The 16,758-nt window shown below is 35.8% G+C and overlaps 1 protein-coding gene across 15 annotated transcripts in view; it reads left to right on the plus strand.

Annotated features, from left to right (window-relative positions):
* VTI1A (vesicle transport through interaction with t-SNAREs 1A) overlaps nucleotides 1-16,758 on the plus strand; it is a 357,179-nt gene that overhangs the window by 105,638 nt on the left and 234,783 nt on the right. For 2 of the 15 annotated variants that reach the window (XM_049103578.1, XM_049103579.1), the window contains one exon: nucleotides 13,296-13,486. The exons of the other annotated variants lie outside the window; for them this stretch is intronic. In XM_049103578.1, coding sequence (XP_048959535.1) covers nucleotides 13,296-13,471 — 176 coding nt within the window. In that variant the 3' untranslated portion in view covers nucleotides 13,472-13,486. Of the gene's footprint in view, nucleotides 1-13,295; nucleotides 13,487-16,758 lie in introns of those variants that run through there. 15 annotated transcript variants of the gene reach the window in all.

Raw genomic sequence — 16,758 nt, forward strand, 5'->3', positions numbered from 1 at the left:
CTTTGGCCTTGTTATGATACAACTTTAAAAAGAGGCAGAGAGATTTAAATCTGGTTTAGGAAGTGGTAGTCTCATTCATTCCAGGCTTAAAGCACTAATCTCTCACTCATTAATGATAATTAATCTTTTTAAAAAAATATGTAACCATTTTGATGAAGAATTTGAGTTTTAATAAGGATCCTTTCAGTATTTTGCAGCAGTACAAAAAATGAAGTTATTTCATTTTTGAGTGACAGGATTGGCTTATATCTTACACTCTTTTGTGATATTAGTTCATTGTCATGGAGTTCTCAAGATTTATTTAAAAAAAGAGCTTTATTCAAAAGATGAAGGATTTCTAGGACATAAATGATAAATAGAGGCCAAATGGCCTGTAGAAGTAGACTTTCAACTATTAATTTACTCTTGTAAAGTTCGCATGGCATCTATACCTTTAAGATTTTAAATTTGAGAGCTGAAATGAATGAGCCTTAGAGGTGACAAGCTTACCTTTGTCATTTTATACAGGAAACTGAATCTTGATATCCAGTCCCTATTTATCGCTAGTAGATTTAATTTTTTATTTAAAAATCTCAAATATTGTTGACTATTGCTGGCATATTAATAGTTTGAAATAAAATACCTTTACCAGCCTCATATTTTTATATTAAGTATTTCCTTTCTTATGGAAAAAAAGCTTTCCCCAGGGGGACTTTATCACTTGAAGAGGCTTATTTTCATACATGGTCCTAATAGCCTGTTCTATTTCCTTTTCTTGGATACAAAGTTATGACAATTAAAATATGCCAGCATTTCAATATGATGAAATTGATATGTTTGGGGTCTTACTATTCCAGAAATAAAAAATACTATTAGGGTCATAGCTTGGAGTGTGTACCTTGGCATGTTTCATTTTTCCTCTGCTAGGAGATTAGTGGAAAATAAGCTCTGTAAATTAAATTTTATTGCAAAATTATCTTCCGATGTTCAGCAGTGAAGATAATATTGAATGATAAGGCTAGAGTGGATTTTGTATAAGGCAATTACAGCATGAAGACCACAATCTGAAAGAAAAAAATATTGCTCAAGATTTTCTATAATCTGTAGAAAACTTCATTTTGGGATGTGTTTAAAAATTGTCTCATTTTATACAAGTGATTATAAGACTTAAGGTAAATTGCAGTTTGGAAGTAGCATTACTGAATGGTTTTAATGACCATTTATATATGGTGAAAGGGACAAATTTATATATATATTTTTTCATTCTTGGGAAATTGTTATCATTTCAAAAAGTCTCTCCGCTACTGGAGTTCTTTCTATGAAGCTTGCTTTATCCAGTGACCCTCTCTCTCTCTTTGGATAACTGCATATGAAAGTTAAGATCAAAATGTGCACGGTGTATTACACTCTCACTGTGGCACATGTAAAGAGGAACTTCTGTTCCAGGTCTCCATTGTGTAGTTGAAGAAGTATCTGGTCCTTTATTAACTTTATTTATACCTCAGGGCTTGAGTTTTGCCTTTACATAGCAATTGCAAACAGATAAGAATAAAGGCATTGTTCTTAAATTATGTGGAGAGTCCTTAGTTTCAGAGAACTTTCTACAAGTAAACTTGAAGCGTGTGTACATGCTTGTGTGTATGCACCCTCTCCCACCCCCAAAAACTCTGGTTCATGTGTGTGTTTCCTGGCCTTATGTTCTTTTTTTCCACCAATTAATCAAGACATGTTTAGTGGGTGTCTGAGATGAGCAAATTAGTGTCACAAGATTCTGGAATGGTAGAGACAGATTATGGTTGTGTCAGCATTGGCTCCATCCCAAGGAATTGAACATCTTCTAATAGTATTAGGCAGCAGAAATTATTAAAGGGATCTGCTTGTTACCTAATATGCATAGGATCCTGTCATTTTTTAATTAAAAAGAAGCCATTCCCTTCAATAAATAGCAACCTAAAAAATGAATAATAATTCAGAAGAAGTTCCTTCCTACAAGCAACTTGGAAGAGATAGCTTATTGAGTCAATATATATGAATTCTTACCATAGGCTTATCATGTAACCATCACTTTAGACAATTCATCCAGCTGAACTGACTCTAATGCCATCATGAATGAAGACTATGGAGGTTTATCAAGATGAAAATAACCCATTAAGAACTGATTTGTATCAGTTTTGAGAAGCAGAGCCCGAGACCTGGCCGGTAAGGCTTGGGCTAGGGAAAGTTCACTCGGTGCTGGGCATATACCAGCTCCACAGGCCCCAACTCTATTAGTGTAGAGATAAGCTGATTAGGTCTTGTCAATCAAAGGTGCCCATATCTCGATTGAGAGACACACACTCTCTCTCCATTTTTCTTTAAGCATTGAAGCAGGCAACAAAGAGAGAGATGTGTGGTATGCATCCCCACGGTTGTCGCCACGCAGGGTGCAAGGGTCCTGTGATGATGTGATGACTGTATTAAAGAGTACATCAATTTGTTTTAAAGTGTTTTGATTTTTTATGGTGGCATTAAGAGAGAGAACATTGTGGTTGCAGCTTTACTAGAAAGCAAAGAGTTCTAGAAGAAGAAAAAAAAAGTGTTTCTTTGAAGCCTACCAGGGCTTTGAATCTTGCTGTGCCAATGGGCGCTTAAGTGCTCCCGTAACTGGCATCCTCAGATCCACCATCAGCTTAGGAAGTACCTTCCTCTCCAAATTATTCCTTTAGAGGAACAGGGGGAAAAATGTCAAATTGACAAATGTGATATTCATATTTATTGACCACAAGTTTTTTGTTTTCTTTTTTAAAATGATATAAGATTTTGGATGAACATATGACATATATTGGATATACTGATGTACCCTGATCCATCTGTAAAGAATGGAGATACTTCTAAATGTTCCCCAACTATGGATGAGCAGTGTTGCTTCATTTGAATTGTTTTATACAGAATAAAAATATGTCTGGAAGATAAACTTGACTAATGAATATAGGCTGTCAAAATGGAATTCTGTAGGGCTTCAGCTTGAGACCTCATCATCTAGTCAGTGTTGAGAAAAAGGTAGAGCGATGGTGTAAGGGGAAAACCTGGCCTTTTGTTCTTTACATCTGAAGTTTGCTCACTGCAGGCCTCCTTCCTACTTCAAATGCAACAACAGAAAGGAGCCCTTCGTCCTTTCCCCCAACCCTGCATGCACCCCCGAGTGCCACAATCCTGCATGGCCATGGTGCCACAGTGGATTATCTCTTTATCAGCTATTCCTCCCTTCATTCCATCCATTTTCCACTAACCAATCAGGCAGCCCTCTTAGGAAAGACTGGTGCTTATATCAATAAAATGTGAATTCAGAACACACAGGTCCACACAGCCATTCTAGATGTTGCTGGTCACAGAACAGAAAAACATTCATGCTCCCCAGACTTGGATGCCTCTGCTGAGGGTCCTGTGAGAAAAACAAAAATTTGAGTAGATGAAAACAGGACTCGTAATAGTGTCTGAAGTGAAAAAGGTATTCCATTTTACACAGCACTGATTTGCCAGAGTAGGCACATTAATACGTAGATGTGTGTGGCATGCATATGTGTGTGAATGTGCTCATGGGTACCCCCAAGAAATGGGTACAGCATGTAAGACATAGGAGAGTAAAAAACAAGCAAACAAACTACTTTGTCACTGGTTCTCTTGTGACCCAGATAGGGGTAACTGGCCATGATGAGTCTGTTTTAAAGAAAGTCTGGTCTTGAGGTGCATTTTTAATTGGAAAGATTACAGTCAGTGGTGTATTTTAATATATACAGATTTTCTACTCAGGATTCTTTGCCTGAAGACATTTTATTCCTGGATTTATGTTAATAACAATAAAGTCTTTAGAATGCTCACTGATTTTTTTCATAAAAGTTAAGATGCAACTTTCTAGAAACACCTTTTAAAAACATATATATTGGTACATTCACATTTTGGATACTGTGTATCTCTCTTCTCTGTAAGCACCTTCTCATTGTTTAGGTTTCTAGTTTAATATTACTTTTTCAGAGAAGATTCTACTGACCACTCCATTTAAAGCAGCTTTGCCCTCCTGTCTTATCAGACCCCTCCCTCATAGCATTGACTGTAAATAAGGATAATCCATAACTCACTTCTGCACAAGAATGGAAGCTTCCTGAGGGGCATTTTGTTGAGTGACTGAAAGAATTGGACAGCTCTTTTTTCATTACAAAGAAAAATGCTTATTTCCAAAGTTCCTCACTAACCTTTAAACATTACAATAATCATAGCCTCTTCCCAGACTGCTTTCAAGGAGATCTACTGTGGCTTTGTGACATCTTAGGAATTAGTTCTATCTGTCTCTCATTGCGTTGAAATTCTTACTACATTCAAGTAGTTCTCGCCAAAATAACATTTTGCACATTAAAAAAACATTACATTTTACTCAGCAAAGTGATAATTAAGAAAAGTATACCTTACTTAAGCCAATCCACCATGCAGCTGGTGCGTACCCATGAATAAGCATTTGGTGGTAAAGATTTTAAGCCAATAATGAGTCTGGATTCCCTTTTTCATTCACTACATACTTTAGTTGTTAAGCTTTGTTTTTCTCCACTATTTACCAGTTATAATTTCCTAAGTTCACTGTGGTCATTGTTTCTAGGCTACAAAATTAATAGTGAAGTTAGGTTGCAGTATAATAATGTGGACTCATCATGACTTTGGATATAATGTTTGTTTCACTGAGACCCTGAATCAAGTATGGGAAGAAATGGCTTGGACTAAGGAGCATTTGCTAATAGTGGCTTTGTTGTTGCGTAAGCCTCAGTTTTCCTCTTTATTATGTGATGAGCAAAGCATGTAACTGTTTCTTGTTTGCTGCTTATAAAGATAAATACTTAAATTATTCAACTTTCAGCTGTAAGCATCTTCAGTTCATAGCAATGATTTTGGAGAATGGCTTTTTGGGGGCAAATTTAGAAGCTTAACTCTAAAGGGAATAAGATATTTTAATATGATTCTCTGATCACTGTAACTGAAAAAAATCTATTTGAATAATATAGGGAATTGTACACCAAAATAGATCATGCTTATAATTAGCATTTGAAAAAGCATTCTTGAAAAAAAAAAGCCTTTAATGAGAAAATTTAGGGATACCCTTGAAATATTTGGAAGAATATTATAAACTAAAGACTACTATCTCTTATTTGCCCCTCAGAAGTATTTTCCATCAACAAAGAATATATTTTGAGTTGTTTTTATCATCAACATTTCACACACACCCCCAAAGTATAAAAATCTATCACTGAACTTTATTTATAATGTACCAGAATTTACCAACATCACTAGACATGCTTATCCCTGAGACACTACTTTTTTATTTCATAAGGCAGAGGAGTATTCTGAGCGATTTGATGAATTTTTCTTTGGGAAAAACAATTTTTAAAAAAATAAATTACATCAAGTGCTTATTTTTCAGCTTCTCAGATGACCTTTCAAATAGTTGTCATACATAATAGTCCTGGTTTATCAGGAGTAAACAGACATAACTGCTGGACACTGGAGGTTTAAAGTATCATCATTAAACTACCAAAATTCAAAAGCAATAATGTTTTATTATTTTAAAACAAATGTGGTTGTTTTTGCCATATTCTTCCTTGATGCATTAGTATTTGTTCATGAATTAGAGGGCCAAGATCTTCTGTTTCTTTATATTTACCTTGCAATTCTGCTTGACAAATGTTTATTTCTGAGAGTAAGTAAAATTGAGCATATTTAGGACAATAGAGTCAATGGTACCTCAGTTCGATTTTCTTTTAGGATGTTATATTTTTCCTAAGTAACAAATACCAGGTAACTTCCAGAAGTAGGATTTAGATGGCAGTTTTTAGGATGTGTGTATGTGTGTGTGTGCACGCCGCGCGTGTGCATATATATAACTATATAAAATAGATTTTCTTTTATAACAACATCTAAGTGTCTCTTGATTCAGCTAGTTTTATCATAGCAATCACATGTTGTAGGGAGCTCTTTTGTACCATTAATAATAACTAAAACACAATCGTCTCTTTAAGGGAGAGAAAGAGAAGAGGGAAAAGGTGGAATTTGAAAAGGGAGGAAATCTGTTCCTATTCCTTCCCTGAGGCTGAACTGTTTATCACTCTATCCTCATTCGATAAAAGTGAATTTTATAATAAAATTTTCCCTAATCGGGCACTGTCAGTGGAGGTGTCTTATCGCTGAGAGGAAAATGACACCGATCCTATCGGAAAACAGAAACGATGTCACCATGTTCCCAATCACAGCTCTTCAGCCCCCATATCTACCTTCTCCACAAACACCAAGCAGTGCTTTTTTCATAAGAACATCAAAACCGAGCAAAGTCATTAAAATTGCACCCGCGTAGAGTTGCTGGGACCAGCCGCAATAGCGCAAAATGGGATGTGGGAAAACAGACTCTCTAAATGTGCTAATTCCATTGTCACGTGTTTACGGCTTAATTTTAATCAGTTAAAAAAGCCACACATTGCAATAAATTGGCATTATCTTCTGTGACACCAGAAGACACAGTTGGTTCAAGGATTTAGAGGGTCACTGGCAACAGTATATAGTATTACAGACAAAGTATTTTTACGCTTGAACTGCGGTAGCTAAGGTACAATCCCCAGTTAAGACTGCAAACAAAGACTATAACCCACATTGCACTAAGTTCAACTTGCAGACCACCTCCATCCTGGATGGACTTTGTATGCAAAACAAAGAATTTTGAGAATTTTTTAAAGCGTAATTTATTCATCATATAAAAAATTTTTTTAAAGTAGCCTTTCAGTGCTGTCGCCTAACTACATACTTGGCAATAGACCAATAGTCTTTCCATAGGTCCTCTCCGTAGACTTGTCTTCCAGTACTGATGTTTCATTGACTGTGTTTACATTGACCGTTCGACTTGTGAGCCTAAACAAAGATACATTAACACGCTTGAGGAAATGCAAACAGAAAACAGTGTCATTGACAATTGTTGAAGGCCAACAATGAAAGACTATCTCTAATGGTCTTAATTTATTAACGTCAAATCAGCACCAAGATATTTTTACACAATTAAGTTCAGAAACTACTGAAGTAGAAACTGCTGGCAAATTTAATTTTAATTTGTTCTGTGGGGTTATTCTTAGGATATACGTATCTCTATTTCAAAGCAGAATAACCCCTTCGATATGGACTGACTCCTCTGCATGGGAATATCTGTGAGTGGTTTTTGGGCAATAAGTCATTTTCCATGGTGAGGTGTAAGATATCACTCTGGTTCTCAGCTTTGTAAACTGTCAGCACATTTACAATAGAGTTTTAAACATTAGCCATCATAAAGTTTGTTTTAAAACATCTACTAAAATACTAAGAACTATCTGACCTGTGTGGTTAGTGAAATAACAGTGAGTGGAAAAGAATTCCAGTTTCATCCTGAAACTAGTTTTTTTTTTTTTTCTTTTTAATTGACAAATCTGACCTTGGGGGAGAAAAAAAGAATGCAACCATAACTTTTATGGAATGAAAAGAGCTTTCAGACTTAAATCATTTGACAGTGACTGAAAAAATAAACATTTAAGTGGCTTTTGTTTTAATTTTGTTCAGCGCATTGTTGATCTGTTTGTACCAAAAGCAATAGAAAGAAAAGATGAAGTAAGAGTGAACCTAATAGAAATAATTTTTCAGTGCATTGTGCTTGTCTTCACTGTGAGTTCAGTTTTCTATAGTTGATGTCAAATTGATCAGACCTCTGCTGCGTGATTGAAGTACACTTTTTTAAAACCTCTCATATTGTGAAGTTAAAATGATTAAGTTGTAATGCCACTAAAACAGTTTTTCTGATTGCACTCACTTTGCCACAGAGGCTGTCTGAGTTACTGCACTTCTTCTTAACAACTTGAGTAAATTTACAGGGTCATTCCTTTAAAAAAAAAAAAAAACCTAATACGGAAGAGGAGTGGGTGCAAATTTCGAACACAGTTCTTTTCTCCTAGGATTAACAGCCAGCTCTGCATGAAGGGAGAAAAGTTGGGGGCATATAGAAAGGACTTCCCTAGATGATGGCTCTTGGCTTCTTAAAGGAGATGCTCACAAAAAATAAAAAGAGCATTAATTGTGTAAAATGGGATGCTGGCTTTTGTTACATGTCTAAAAACGGTTTCATTGATTTTGCTCAGACTTTACTAGTAGCTATGGGTCTTTGTCAATGATTTTTTTTCTTTCCTTTTCTTTTCTTGTTTTTCTTTTTTTGAGGAGATAAGCTAGTTAAAATTTTCATGTGTATACATACATATATATTTTTTACTCATTGTATGTTAATGTTAAAAAAGTTGTCCGAGTTGATCATTATGCACTGCCTTAAAGAGAAACAGCTCCCCCTCTATATTTGGATGGAGACCCATAGGATGTGTTGATTGAAGGAGATTTATGGGAGGTAACGTGTTTATCAAGTTTATACATGAGGTAGCAGAACAGGTTTTATTTAGCCTTCCTACACCATAAAATTAATAAGCCTAATACAATTGCTAAGTTGAAATCCTGTTTCTGATTTAAAATTTTCAATATATATATTTAATCTCTTTTTGGGGAAAGTAACTATTTTAAAGAGATTACAAATCACAGTGTCATAGTTAACCTGACAGAAAACACTATGGAAATATTAGTTCAGCCACAAAACACCATACTTTTTTAGAGTTTTGACAGTAAAGGATATAGAACATTTTTAAATCTATTTAGAGGCTGTGTAAAAATCAATTAAAAAGTATAATGCTTCATGATTAATGAAAAGACTATGTTCTATTTATATTTCTTCTTGATTTACTTTAGTTACACAAATAGCAGTTATGCAATAGGAACTGAATTCTTTCATAGGAGCTCTCATTTTTAAAAACTATATTGTATTTTTAAACCCTATTTATAACTTACACTACTACTGACTGTAGTGTGCACACCAGTTAATGTTGTGTTATACTTTTCTACACATAGGCTGCGCCATTGAGCCACTAGTTAAAAGAATATTTCCTGTGCTGCCTGCAGTACGTAGAAATGAAAATGCAGAGTAGATGAGAGTGACTGGCTGAAAGCTTTTTAAATGTTTGTTACCAAAATTAACACAGAAAAAAGAAGCATATTTTGATATACCTGTCAAACAGTTTAGGATCTTTTAAGATAATTCCTAATAATTTTAAATTTAACGCTTTTTAAAAACACACTCTTTAAGTTTTTTTATTACATCCCACAGACATTAGAAAATATATAAGAAAAACATAAACTAGAAGAATTCAATGTTTCATTTAAGTATGTGGGGTCATTTTAGTATTTTTATATGACTAAAGATTATTTAAAATTTATTATAATTTAAAAGATACACTATTTAAATAACTTTGAAGCATCAAATATAATTAACATAAATGTATGCTGAGAAATTTTACATTAAAGTCTTATTCAAAATGAATAACAAAATCTATTTAACTTCCATATCTGCATGAGAAATTTGTGAAGTCAAAATCAATATCTTCTCTGGTGAAATATAAGAAACTGTTCAATAAATCTAAATTAAGGACTAGTTTGTTATTATGAATACACTAATTTCCATTAATATTGGGACTAGCAGACATATAAAAGACTATAGCAATGTCTTTATTATATGTTTACCCTTTGATTTAAGAATACTTTAAAATAATTGATTGAAATAATATTTACAACTATATTATATTTTAACCTAGATGTTTATTTACTTTTATATATTAGAACATAAATTTTAAGTATAATCAAGTACTTTTGTTAAATATGTAAGAAAACTAAACTTTGTGTGTAGGGTACAACGTCATTCTTTGATCTTGGCATTTTGTAGATCTGTACATTCTGAAAGGAGAGCTCTCTGGGACTGTTTCTTGGCATAAATACATCTTGTTTAAACATTGCTTTGTATTTAGCAGAGAGACTTTTATTTTTTTTTTTTTTTTTAGTAGAGAGACTTATTGAGAAAAGTGCAGTATCTTCTCTCTCTGCTAGTAGTGGAGAAGTTTGTGATTGAAAATCTAAGCGGTCATATTTAGTTAACATAAAGCACAAGTTCCAAAACTGTTAGTGCTGTTGCCAAGTGTGGCTCTTGCTTGGATCCGCAGCATGCAGGCCCCTACATGCTCCTGCTCATAAACGCCACCTCCTTCTGAACACCCCATGACTTCATACGTGAATCTTCAGGGAAGAGTTTATAAAAGTATGTTCCTCAACCAGTTCTGTGTTGGGGAGGTCTTCTCCAGCGTTAATTTATACTGAGGCTAACCTACAGCCAATTTGGACATAATATCTAAGTTTATCATAAGAGAAAAAAATCTTATAGCTAGTAAAAATTGAGTCTTTTTTAAAAAATATTTTTTTTATTTATTTATTCATGAGCGACAGAGAGAGAGAGAGCGAGGCAGAGACACAAGCCGAGGGAGAAGCAGGCTCCATGCAGGGAGCCTGACGTGGGACTCGATCCTGGGTTTCTAGGATCATGCTTTGGGCTGAAGGCGGCACCAAACCACTGAGCCACCCGGGCTGCCCTAAAAATCGATTCTTAATGTGTTGCAACATATTTTTGCAAAACCCCATTTTCATAGTTTATTGTGTCATTTACTTTATAAAATGTGGTTTGTTAGGAGTATGATTTTCACCATTTTGTGCATTCATAAATGAATGAAATCTGGGCACACAGTTCTATTTCTCATTACTGAGAATAGTATGATGTGAAAACTTATTATTGCTTATATTTATATCATCTTAATTCTATTATGAAAAATAAGTCTGTGATATCAAATAAACATTTTAGGGTTAACAGTGATTTGAAATTTACAGCATTAGGTTAACATGTATTTTATATCTTAGTGTATTTCATGTAATCAAATTTTTGTCTGAGAGTGCACAATGGTATCAAAGCATTAGCAGTATAATTGGGGGAAGATGATTCTTCTTGTAACTTAAACTTTGCATTGGTATCTGCCAAGTTGGATAAATTGATATCGTTAGTCTGTTACTTGTAGAATACCTCTGTGGTCTGATTTGAGATACTCAGTAAGTGCTACATGGGTAACCTGTCCAAATCCAAGAATAACAATTATTCTAAAAGGTATGATAGAACATAGACATGTTAATGACATGTCTTTCTGTTAATGACCTGAGATTATATGGATCTTTCTGGAAAGGAAGATTATTTTAATTGAAAAGGAGTAATCAGAATTAAATTTTTTTTTTTAATTTTTTATGATAATCACACAGAGAGAGAGAAAGGCAGAGGGAGAAGCAGGCTCCATGCACCGGGAGCCCGACGTGGGATTCGATCCCGGGTCTCCAGGATCTGCCCTGGGCCAAAGGCAGGTGCCAAACCGCTGCGCCACCCAGGGATCCCAGTAATCAGAATTAACACTTAAACAGAGCACACACTGAGGTAGTACACGGGACTAGATTGGCCTTTGTTTATGTTACTACATTTGAAAATGACTAGATAGATTTTCGCTATTTGGCGATTATATTTCTGCTCATCTCACTTAAAATAAGGCTATGAAATGTACCCCAAATTCATTATGGATCCCCAGGTGTTATTTCATAGCTGTTTCAGAGCAGCTGAAACTGAAATGTCGAGAAATATGCTATACATGTTAAGATACTGTGGACGGAGTGGGGGGAAAAGTGTACAGTTTCAAATATAGGCACCAAATTACAAATCCCAGAAGGAATTACACACACCAAGATGTGATGGAGCTGCTTTTCATATTAGTAGGTCTGTGTAGCTGAGCTCCAGGTGTGGAGCCAAGACAATTATTTACCAAATGATGGCAAATGATTTTCCTTTGAAAGGTTGGAGAGTTCTAAATAAGATCCCAATCTTATCCTATAGCAACCACCCAACAGCTAAAAATGACCACGTACAATTATGCTCTCTCCTTGAAACTCATTTAAATGGTCATATTTTACTTACTTATATTGTTTACTCAATTTGAGGATTATCAAGGCTTCATGCTTCTCCTCTTGCTTCCTGTAACTCTCCTTTGACTACCTCTGCACTTTTGGCTGCTTTTCTGCCATGGAGCAGGCCCACTCAAGAGGTAAAACTCAAATAGGTTAATTATATGCTTTCTAGAAACCCTAATAAGAGATTTGTTGAGAAGGAGAACAACCATTTATTGAGTGCTAAGCATACACTTCATTTGATCTTCACAATTATCTTAGAAGGTAAGTGCTATCATTCCCATTTTACAGATAAAAAGCCTGAGATCCAGAGAAGTACCCAATCTAAATGAAGGCCCATCTTTTTTTCATTATCACATGCTAAAGATAAAGTGTTTAATTATCCCGATTGACTTCTAGTATAGAAAACAGAATGGAAACGCATCTTGGGACATCTCTTGAGTTAATACTTTGAAGACAGAGGTTGGTATTTTGCCCTCTCCCTAAGCCCACTCCCATAGCAGTGTTATCTATAATGCTGCTGGCAGGTATGTGTACATTGGTGAGCCTGAGAACTGACTAGCAGAGAGGGCATCCAGGGAACACTTTGGAAGGTGGTGATATGATGTTACTGTGAACATGCTTCAGAAAGTGGGTAAAAACCCACATCAGTACCACTGAGTGCTTACTAACAATGCAGCTGCCTTGCCCCAATGCTAAATGACCAGATCCAGATCTCTGGGGGGGGGGGGGGGGGCGGGCAGACTTTCACTTCTAAGAACTTCGGGTACTTCTGAAGCATACTAACTTCTGAGTGCCCTGCTTTCATGGATGAAGCATATATGAAACTCGGAGAACCTGTGCTTTGAAATGCTGTGTGCCTGCCTGTGAATTCTGTTTTTCTCTAGAGAATTGTCTTTTCTGTGCAAAGTGTCCATTTAGTACCACTAATACCCCAAATTTTGGTGCTCAAACACTCAAAGACTTAATTAAGGGGGATTCTTCTTTAAAAGCCTACTACACGGTATCTTGTACAATTATATAGCTTGTCTATTTTTTGGTCCTTTTAAAAATACAAAGTGAGGAAGGCCTGGGTGGCTCTATGGTTGAGTGTCTGCCTTCAGCTCAAGGCGTGACCCCAAGGTCCTGGGATCGAGTCTAACATCGAGCTCCCTGCAGGGAGCCTGTTTCTCCCTCTGCCCATGTCTCTGCCTCTCTGTGTCTCTCATGAATAAATAAATAAAAATCTTAAAATAAAATAAAATATGAAGTGAAATATTGCCTTGAGCAGCCATCATTTTAAAATATAAAATTACCTTTTGCAAAAAATGAGATCGGGGCATATATCTGGAAATCCAACAAACTCTAAACTGTACACAATTTTTTTTTAACTTCAGAAACCAATGGCTGCCTGAAGGTCGCATATTTAAGGTCAGTTTCCCTGTTTTCTTCATTTTTACCCTATGGCAAAGCAAGGCAAGACTTTCTAGAAAAAAAAATGCAAGAAATAAAAGAAAGCCCAATCTTGGCATTCCGTTGGTATAGATTGAGCCTGGAATTTGTAATCTTTTGAATATTGGAAATTGTAATGTTCAGTTGGTAAATTAGTACACAGTATGTTCAGATTAAAGGTTCAGTGAATATTGACTCACATTTTGAGACATAAGCAAAAAGGTAGCACCTTTAAATGAAGAGATAAAAGCACTTCAATAAAGTTTAAATATGAAAGTGAAGTGGTGTTCATATAGCAACCTGAGTATCTCTGTGCGCAGCATTTCTCTGAAGAGGTTCAAATGCCAGCTGACTTTTCGTGTTCATTTTCTCACCAACTTCTGGTGCCAGTAAAGGAAGTCAGCATGTTTTATCTCATTGAAGTTATTATCTATCTCCGAATTCTTCCACATTTCTCCTTCCTAGTTTTTGCTGAATGAACTGAGGTGAGAGAGTTAACAAATAATAGGCTAATAATAACAGCAGTGGCAAACATTAATTAAGCAGTTACTGTGTGCCAGGCACTGTGTTAAAGAGTTTACATAGATTATTTCATTTAACTCTAAAGTAATTTTATGAGTATTATTATCCTCACTATACAGATGAGAAAATCAGCAACCGATGCAACTAATATTTATCAAGCATCTTCTGTGTGCTGGTACTGTACTGTGCTATTCCCTATATTATCTTAATCTTCAAAGCTTTCTAGTTGTAGTATTTGGGTATTTATCTTTATTTCACATATGAGGAAATTGAAGTTGAAGGACCAAGTGGCTTATTCAAAATGACAAGTAACTTGTAGATATTAGAGATTCAGGGCCTCTTGATTCCCCATTCTACTTTATGGTTGTCCTAAGCTGCATTTAAAATATCGTCCTGGGACGCCTGGGTAGCTCAGCGGTTGAATGTCTGCCTTCGGCTCAGGGTTTGTTCCCAGAGTCTGGGGATCGAGTCCCACATCCGGTTCTTTGCGTGGAGCCTGCTCTGCCTCTGCCTGTGTCTCTGCCTCTCTCTCTCTCTGTCATGAATAAATAAATAAAATCTTTTAAAAAAATAAAATAAAATATCGTCTCTATCATGTTTATTCTTTTCATGCTTTTACTCCAAAGAAAAGACTAGTAAATATTCCCACACATCCAGTGATCCATCTTGAAAACTATTCTTCTCTCGGGGACAACAGTAACCTTGGAAAGATATGTGAGGATGCCTTTAAAAACTCCACAACAAAAACATCCATTATACGGTGATGGTTGAGAGCATGTCCTTGAATTAGACTTCAGGTTAGGTCCTGCCCTACTACTTTCCTAGCTGTGTGACTTTGGGAAAAGTGATCTCCCTGTGCCTGAGTTTCAAACATCAGTTAAATGCAGGTAATGATAGCATTTTTGTGTACCTAGTAAGCTCTCAGTGAAAAGGATTAGTGGTAGTGGGCATTGTTAATGTTACTCCTACGGCTAAATCCTTGAAAAGGTTTGTTTTTATAGTTCTTTCGTTGTTTGCTTTTTTTTTTCTCAGCCCTCAACAGAAGGGTTAAATGAAAGTAAGGAGGATAGACACCAGGAAATAAGAGAATTACCATTAAAAAAGGGTCATAAAACCATCCTTAACTAATCAAATAATGGCTACTTATAGTAATAACTTTAAATCAATAAAAAATGGAAATATTCTCTATCCTTTGTTTAAGGAGACAATGAAGTGTATGCTAATCATGTCTTTTAGACGATTCTCATTACTTAATCAAAGTATTTGTTGCTTGAAGTTAAATCAGTTTTAAATATCTGGAAAGTTCTCTTTCCTAAAATGCCTTGTTTAACCACAAGACTAGATAATGAGTTGCTACCCAACCCCTATAGTACTATAAGTTTATTAGGGATGATGGACCCAAACGCTAGGTTCACACATGTAATATAGTGAGTTGGGCCTACTATGGCTGAACTTGAGGGAGCATGCCCTCACCTAAAAACATTTGGTGTTTTAAAACACTGTGCTGGCCAAACAGATGCAATTGGAGCCGATATTGAGCCCAAAGTGAATGCCCTGGAGTGAGAATTGCGTCCATGGCCCTTAATGCTCACTAGCTGTGTACATGTTCACCTTGTGTGCTATCTTCTCCATTACCTGAACTATTCTAAGCACCTTGAGAGTGAAGACTAAGCCTTAGACCTCTTTCTCACCCCTTTTTCCTGCCCAGTATCCTGCACTCAATGGTTCTACAACACTTGCTGATGACAGAGGATGTGTTTATTGGGAAAAAGCCATATTCATGAAACCCACCAAACTATATCCATAAAATTGTTTCATCATTAGACATAAAAGAACAATATGTTTGATGAAAATATTCGACCCCAAGAAATGAAAAGGTAATAAAATATCACAAAGGGGATTCACTCAGCTGCTATCTCTCCTACCTACCTGGGAGGCAGTATCATGGAAGTGGAGAGTCCATAAAATCACAGAGATTCAAATTTTAATTCCGACTTCACCATGTATGTTTGTGTGGCTTTAGGAAGGCCATCCACTCTCCAGTTCCTCCCACTTCTCCTGGAGATCCCCATATTTCTAGCAAGCAGTAATGCATTGAAAACACATGGTAGTAGAGGTATGCACACGCTCTGTGAGAGGGTCCTTCAGAACAACAGTTTGTCTGAAGGGAGGCAGTAAGTCTTATTCCAATAAACAGTAAAACTGCTTTCCTTCTCTGTTTTCTTTTTTAAAAAAATGAACTAGAACTAATGCCAGGCTCTACTTTAACTTTGGTTTTGTACTTTAATAGTGCTTTCCAGACACTTCAACATACAATAGAATAAATTGTTAAAGCGTTAATTCTTTTTCTGAATGTAACCTTTTATCCTCATAGATCTCTGAGATCTCTAGTAAATACTGTAGTTTTATTCCATTTTATCTTAGTTACTTATATTACAATATTCTAAATCATTGTGTATTCTAAATAATCATTTCGCAGAAATTTGAGTTCAAAAATCAAATAAATTAAGTGACAAGTACTATATGAAGCCCTGGTAAGAGCATGAATCAAACAGGCAAGACAAGCAAATCAGTGAGCAGAGTGTAGAGGGCGGGTACTGCATCAGGAAAGGCTTCAGTGTCCTGGTCTAATTACAGAAATTTCCAGATGTACAAAGGAAAATGCTGGATGAATTTGGCTCGGCTGGTCCAAGACTCTATTGCTGACTTGTTTGAATGGTGGACCCCAGTATTAAACCCTGATATATGCATTTTCTCCCTGAAATGATTCAGCTCACCCATTCCATTTTAACAGATAAAAGAATTGAGGCTGTGATATGTGAAGTGACTTGACTATGTTTACACAGCCAGTGAATGGCAAAGGAAAGATCCAGATTCCAGGTCACT

The sequence above is a fragment of the Canis lupus genome, chromosome 28, assembly GCF_003254725.2.
Source record: "Canis lupus dingo isolate Sandy chromosome 28, ASM325472v2, whole genome shotgun sequence".
NCBI lineage: Eukaryota > Metazoa > Chordata > Mammalia > Carnivora > Canidae > Canis > Canis lupus.